This window comes from Nestor notabilis, unplaced genomic scaffold, assembly GCF_000696875.1.
Source record: "Nestor notabilis isolate BGI_N333 unplaced genomic scaffold, ASM69687v1 scaffold33498, whole genome shotgun sequence".
Classification (NCBI taxonomy): domain Eukaryota; kingdom Metazoa; phylum Chordata; class Aves; order Psittaciformes; family Psittacidae; genus Nestor; species Nestor notabilis.
Window position 1 is genome coordinate 8374 of NW_009939266.1, and position 7399 is coordinate 15772.

Sequence of the window (7399 nt, forward strand, 5' to 3'; positions counted from 1 at the left end):
TGCCTCAAAGAATGGCCAGGACTTTACAGCTGGTTACCACCCCTGGTTCAATGCTGTCAGCACCTCCTGAGCTCACTTGGTTCTTCACTGGATCAGAACACCAGGTCCTACATCTTGTACCAGCTTAATACTACCACCGAGATGGCCACTGCTGTTGCTCCAGTTATTCCTTTCAAAGTCTGGCAACCCCAACATGACTTGTCTGCCACTAAACCTTCCCCAAGCCCTCCTTTTGTCAGTGAAACTCCATTAGCTACAACTCTGCCCTGTGCTTCCTTGAAGGGTGGAACACACGCAAACTCTGCCCTAAGCTTTCAGGAGCTGGTTTCTGCATCCCTTTTTCAGGGCAAGTCCTCTGTCCCTGTTATTACCCATATGAACAAGGGGATACATGGCAAGAACCCAGCACGCTGCTTCCAAGTGTAAGTCACCCATCCTGCCTTCTGTTGCAAATGAACCGTTGGAAAGGTTTCCATAAGGGTGTGTGATGGAGCAGAAAACCAGCCGAAGAACCCAGAAGATGTCATCTAGTCCTGTGTTCTTAATTCCTCCCATTTCACCTACTAGTGAAGTTAAGAAAAAGTCATTCCTAACAATGTCAACCTCAGCTGCAGAGAAATAAGAAGAAAATAACAGAAATATTCCCTGGCCATAGAAGAGCCCCAGAGGCCCAACTCCAGGCTGCACAGATGGCCAGGCAGCAACAAAGACCAGCCAATCTCCTTGGAGTGCACAGCAGAACTACAGCTGTTAAAAGGTATTTTTGCGAACGGTGGGTTCTTGGGTCTTCTCACTTTATAACCCTACGGGAAGGTTAGAAAGCTGTTTTCTCTAAGAAAATTAAGCCTTAGAATTAAACACTAAGTTTCTCCTCAGCAACATCCCAAGGATATGAAAGAGGTTACTCAATCCAACAACAGGCACCATTAGATCAGCTGAAGGTAAAGACTGACCCAAACGATTCTTTACAGTTTGTTTCTTTATTCAGTAAACATCTAGTTACAAGTTTCACAAATTAAAAAAAGTGGGGGAGCTGACTGAAGAGGTGTTGGGGGGCCCACAAGGCTGATCCAGCTTTTGTTCTGCTCCTCCCTTCTCTAACGCACACATCCTTCTGCTTCTCCATAGCTGCAACAAGGAGCAGGAGGGGAATCGAAGCCTCTATCCCGGTGAGGGGACTGACATGGGGTTCTAGCAGAATTCCCTCCTCTTTCTTTCACAGGGGACTAAACACAAACGTCAGAACCAGCCCAACCCAGCACAGAAGAGTGGAAAGGATGGAAGAGGAAAGGTGGCAGCTTCTCATGCCCACCACTACCGGCAGAAAGAACAGAACTGAGGGAGAGCAGAAGGGGAATGGGCAATGAATGCATTCCTTGCACATTGGTAACATTCCCCATGCCCCACTGCAGCACCCAAATGGGGCAAAAAAGAGCAATGCAGAAGATTAGTTGCTTTGTTTCAACTCTTTAAGTGGGAGGGAGGTTAATACTAAATTTGAATAGGGTCCAAGTGGTGCTTTGAAGGGGCTTCAGAGTTTCACTGTCTGTACCTGGAAGGAAGGGAAACAGAACATGAGAATAGTTAAGTGGTGATTAGAAAGCAGCACAGAATATCAGCACAGGATACAAAGACATGTTTAAACCTGATGTCTAGACATTAAGAAAAAGTCTCGTTTCTAGCACTTGATCACATCCCAGTGAACCCTATTCAAAACACAGGAGAGCAGACACTGACACTTCTGTTTCAAACTGGATTGGCAGCAAATGGTCTCTAAGTTCTATAGAGTGACAGTACAAACACTCTACAGGTTGCGATCCTACATCATTTCATACCATTTCAATCACCAGTTAAGGACGACACCACAGTTTCCTGCGGATGACAAAGTAACTTCAACAGCTTCCACCATCCCATTCAGAACAGTCATTTCTCAAAATTCACACATTCCACTGCTCTCTAGATGAAGTGGGAAAACCCATTTCCAACAACATTCCAAAGTAAGATTGGTGCCATGAACAAAAATAATCACATGGCTAAGAAGCAACCATGCAGTAGAAGAAGAGGATAAAAACCTATGAAGACTTACAAGAGCGTGTAGGTAGATTTGGGGGTGGCCACACTGCACCCCCCACAAGGTCTGCTCTGGGTTCACCAGTCATACCGACGGGACTGTCTGGAAGGAGAATCCTCAGGGCCCTGGATTGCAAGACGAGTCCCTTCAGCCCGACGGCCGCTGCCGCCTTCGTGCCGCCGGTAATCCAGCCGCCGCTGCGCCTGGAAGCGGGATGTCTCCCGCCTCCACTCATCGTCAAATGCAGCTGCATCACCTGTGTGAGGAAAGGTGGAGCTCAGATGGGGAGGAGGTGGGGAAGCAGCACCTGGGCTCGCTGCAGGGAGCACACAGGCAGTACTCACTTTCATCCATGTTGATGTAGTCCTGCCTCTCCTCCTGGTCACCCGTACGATGGTTCCTGGACCGCTGCATGATGTGTGCCCGCTCTCTAATGTGGTGTCCAATCGACATCTGTTCCAAGCCGCTGTCCGAGTCCCTCACAGTCCGTCTGGTCTCACGGATCTGAGGGCAGATTCCCGGGTAGGAGCACTGCTCTAATTCATTCTCCCAGCCCCACACGTCACTGGTTCTTGCCTACAGTGTTTCAGTCATGTTGTGCTGCCACCACTCCCAGGATGTCAGACGCAACATAATGAAGAGGGAGAAAATGGATTCCCCCCTGACAGCATTTCCCATCCCCTCCCAGTGGCCCTCAGCATGGTTCAGTGAGTCACAATGTGCTCCTCAAACTGCAACTGACTGCAAAGCAGAAGTGCTGTGGGTGGCCAGCACTGAGCCACCAAATGAAGACTACCCACCCACAGTAAACCCAGCAGCCTCATGCTGGGAAGACTCATGTGCTGCAGCCGTCTCCTTACCCCGCCAGGTGCTGAACGCATCTCAGAGGTCTCTTGATAGACCTTGGGCCCATCACCCAAATTGGAATAGGAGATGACAGTTGAGGAGGTAAATGTCTGGCAGTTAGCACCACTTGTCATATGCTCCTGCAAAAAGAAATGGGGAATGGTATAAAAAAGGAATGGGAGGGAAGAAGGGATGGCACTTAATTCTCTCCCTATACAACAAAGTAGGAAGAAATTACAATAGAAAGAATATAAACCCCATGGGTCCATCTTTCTGGGGAACACATCTACCTTTAAATCTCTCTGCACTCAGAGGGTACACCTCAGGAACAAGCTCCCTTACCACTGAATCCTGGTCACAACAGAAGGCTTAGAGCCTCTGGCACCTCGGCAGCTTGAGCACAGCCCATACCAAAGCAGCATAGTAAGATGTGAGACATTAAAGGGGATGACAGGAGCATTCTTGGTACACCCCTCAATACAGACTCATTTATGGAGGGTTCTTACCATGTTTCCAATCATGTCATTCATCATCCCAAACATATCTATAAAGCCACCTGCCTGTTAAAATAAAAAGAGAACACAAGAACAGTCATTTTGGAATGATACAGGAGGAAAGAACAACAAACCATCTGCAAGGGACAAAAACCTGCTGCCTAAGTAGAAAAATCTTATTATTTTCCCTTTCTTTCAGTAGTGAAGAAAAAAAACCCTCATTTCTTTCCTGCTGCCGTTCCCGCAGATTGCACTGTCCAAGTCTTCTGGCTCTCCAGATCTCTGCATACAGCAAGGGTTGTTCTTTCAGTTCAAGCCTGACTCCTGATGCACTGCAAGTCCAGGCATTCCACAAAGCTAAGAGAAGAAATCTCAGGATGTGCACTAACAGCGACCTTAACCACAGGACAGTCATCCTCGATGATGTTTTCACCTCATCACTGTCAACTCTTAACTTAAACCACAAGGAAGTTTCCATTGGTTGTATTTTTTTCCTAACATAGTAACAAGTTTTCTTCTTTTCCCGACAAACACCTAACTTTTTAATCTTGTAAAAGTCTAAAGCAATCTACTGGGCCAGCAGGTCTCACAGGTTACTTGTGCAATATGTAAACAAAATTACTATGTCACTTCAAACTTGCTGATTTTTTTGTTTCCTCCAGTAGCCTCTCGTTCTCTTTTCCAGCAGAGCAGCACTCACATGCAATGCTATTACCCTTTGAAGTCTATTTGTTTGTATCCTTATTAATCCCTTCCTGAGCTACAATAATGCCAGGACGCTCAGTCTCTTTCACTGAGGCAATCCTGCAGAGCAAGGCAGCTGAAGTTGCTGGATCTGGAATAACCTATTTCCACTGTATTATTTTAGTAGAAGATTGAGATCAGTGTGCTCCAAGCGTGGTGTCCTCACAGACACAAAGGCATTCTCATTCCAGTCCTGTTCACCTGAAGTATTCTGTAGGATTCCTCATCTGCCATTGCTGGAGAAGGAGGTTCAACAATCACCTCTGCCTACTGATGGCCAAGTCTCTTCCTCATGTCGTCACAGTTCCTCCATTACCTCCAAACAGGTCCACAGCTTCTTTTTAGACATATGAGGTTATTAAGAGACTATCTTCTCTCAGATACTAACTGCCCCAATTCCTATGAAATATTGTGCTATAACAGCTTTAGAGCTATTCTCTGGCCAAGGTGCAAAGACAACCTCCTGACACAAACAGAAATCTCTCCTCTAAAACAGCTTATGGACTAGCTTAAAACCTTAGAGGGGAAACAAGAGAAAGGCCTGAAGTCACACTGCAACTTAATGAGAGAAATCCAAGCAAGACCAGCTGCCTCCAGTTCCAGTTCAATACCCTCTTCTATATTCTGTTTACTATAAATCTAGAGCTCTTCACACCCTCCCACCCTCACTACCAGTTAGGATGGATGGTCTTGCTCACAGACGGCTACATTATAGCAAAAGCTGCACACAGTGCTGATGAATCTTAGTATGGAACCACTACTTTGGAAAGCCTCTCATCTGACCCAGAAAACCAGAGAACTTACCATGCCAAGCATCCCAAAGGGTGAAACAGCTCCTGCCTGCCAGGACAACAGAAAAACAGAACAGGGAATGACTTTACAACAGCCAAACAATAGATCCTCCTCAGAACACCCTCATCCTTCTCAGAAACACAGCTAGAAACACACAGGCCCAACAAACAGATCAAAGAAATGCCCCACACACTCACAGCAGTTCAAACCATATCACCCCTAACAAACAAGACGGAAGGTGATGCTCCTAAATTAGTATAAGTAGAATAAATTTATGTCCTGGAGAAGTAACATGCACTATTTCTTTCCTTCCTCCCATTCAATCTAGAACACAGTTGTGTTCAATGTATTAATGTGGAGTAAAGAAAAGGAGAAGAGCACCACGGTTTTAGAGATCGATTCTGTGCCCACCTCCATATGAAGGAGAGGGCTGTGCCCAGCCCAGCAAGGCTGGAAGATAGAAGCTAACAAGGCAGTTTAAGAAATCCTGTCCTGTGTTCAGCACCTCTTTTACCTGCATCCTCCGGCCAGGCTGGCGAGCCCCAGGAGTGGTGCCATCAGTGATGCCAAGGAGCGGGCCGAAGCCGAAGCTTCCCGAGAGCATGCGGTTCATGTGCTGCCGGTGGATGGCAAAAGGGTCCCTTTCGGAGAGAACAACAGTGAGGAAGGGATGATAGAAGACAAAGCCCCATTTGTCTTTTATCATACACTTACGTTATGGAAGTGTAGATTCCTTTCCAAGCTGAAAATCCAGAATCCCAAGAACTCGGTGTTGCTTATGGTGATCCTTAGTGCTGGAAGGGACTTCTAGATCCCATTTATTTCTTGTAATAGAAGATACTGCACCACAGGATCCGTCTCAGGCACTAACTGTTGTCTGTTCAGAGTAGTTTGGCGTTCTACTCCCACTAACACTTTAGGGCCAAGTACGGCCAAGGCCATTCCAGAACCTCACTGCTCTAACTAATGGAAGTCACTTCTCAGATCTGTAGTCCATGTACCAGCATCGTTTCACATTCATTTCCTCTTGTGCCATCAAACCCCTTTACATTACCAGATCTGTGACACAATCAAACCCTCCTAGCAGGACAGTTCTAAATTTTGCAGGGAGGTGCAAGAAGACCCTCCTGGATGCAAAGAGAGGACTACACTTACTGGACCAGGGAGCACATGATCCTAGATAGTGCCCTCTTACCCCTCCACACACATGCAAACAAACATGCTCAGATACAAGACTGAAGCCTCCAGAACGGGCTGTATGACATGTATGACACTGTGTGACGTCCCTCTGCCCCAAGTAACCTTCATCTGCTATTTTCCTACAATGTTATGTGTACACCTGGCAAGAGATTGAGACCACATACAGGTTTTGCAGATTCGAGAGGAAATGGTAAAAATAACCGGGGTCCCTAATTGGTTTTCCTTCCTTTGCAGCCTTCACTTGGAAGGCTGTACACATTCACACGTGCTGGAGGAGCAAGGAGAGAAAAAGGGGAATAAGGATAAATGGTCACAGAATACAGTGGCCACCACAGCATTTCCATGTGGATCTTACAGCCTGCACTCATCCCTCTTGAGTGCAAATAACCTCAGCAGCATAGAATACTCCTGAGATCACAAAAGTGCCTACTACAAACCAATACTTTTCTATGTCTACTGGAAATGCTTCCCATAATAAAAGTTAGACTCATTCCTGCCACATCAATGAGCATACACTGTCATTCTGTGACTAACTGGACTAAAGGTTTTCTTTCCTGCTAATTTGTTTACAGCTGATAAAATTCCTGCTTATTATGAATTTTACAAACAAACCCAGGCTTCATTTTTCTACATATATTAATTTCACTAAATTTCTAGAAGGGCAATGCTTAACATAATCAAATTCTTACTGTGTTACAGCCTATTCCTTATCCGCTCTGGCAAGGACTGCCAACTTAGTTTCACTGCCAAAATGTATCAACAACATCCAATTTCTGGACTGTAGACAGCAACAAAAACAGCCAGTAAAAGAAATCCCAGGAAGAGTTCTTGGGACCTTCGTTAGATTTCAAACTGCTGGCTGTCTTCTCTTAACTTAGTTCCTTACAACTTGACAACTGCTTTAGCAGTCTTTTCCAGCTCCATTAATGACGCCCTGCGCAGAACAGCAACAAACAGTGGACGAACAGTAGATTTTACTATCTACCTGAACTGAAATCCTACTTGGCGTCAGAAAGCACAATAATCCTTACGCAAAGAAGAGGATCAGGTATTCCAGCCATCTCTCCCTCAGACAGTTGCAGTGCCTTTTGGCCTACTTTATTTAATCACACCTTCCTCCCAGACCATGCTCTAGTATTACAGAAACCAGACCAAGGCGAACCAGGTTATTCCCTGCGCTGCCCCTTTCGTAGGGGTCATGTGTGTTTGTGTTTCCCCGCAGCCAGCCCGCAGCTGCTGCGCTGCGGCATTC

At 46.1% G+C, this 7399-nt stretch overlaps 1 protein-coding gene across 1 annotated transcript; it reads right to left on the reverse strand.

Moving 5' to 3' along the window:
* Positions 1 to 961: 961 nt before the first annotated feature.
* Positions 962 to 5653, reverse strand: MLF2 (myeloid leukemia factor 2). Its single transcript, XM_010019763.1, has 7 exons — positions 5462 to 5653; positions 4960 to 4995; positions 3424 to 3477; positions 2932 to 3057; positions 2416 to 2575; positions 2087 to 2327; positions 962 to 1552 (listed from the first exon to the last, which is right to left on the reverse strand). Exons 1-6 carry the CDS (start codon positions 5651 to 5653, stop codon positions 2149 to 2151), a joined length of 747 nt encoding a protein of 248 aa, XP_010018065.1. The 3' UTR covers positions 962 to 1552; positions 2087 to 2148.
* Positions 5654 to 7399: the final 1746 nt, after the last annotated feature.

Excerpts from the sequence above, each read along its gene's own strand:
- MLF2 (XM_010019763.1), bottom strand. The coding sequence starts at position 5,653 with ATGATAAAAGACAAATGGGGCTTTGTCTTCTATCATCCCTTCCTCACT. Across the intron at positions 4,996-5,461 it reads AGCCTGGCCGGAGGATGCAG|GCAGGAGCTGTTTCACCCTT; the intron begins GTAAAAGAGGTG and ends TTGTCCTGGCAG. Across the intron at positions 3,058-3,423 it reads ATGACATGATTGGAAACATG|GAGCATATGACAAGTGGTGC; the intron begins GTAAGAACCCTC and ends TTCTTTTTGCAG.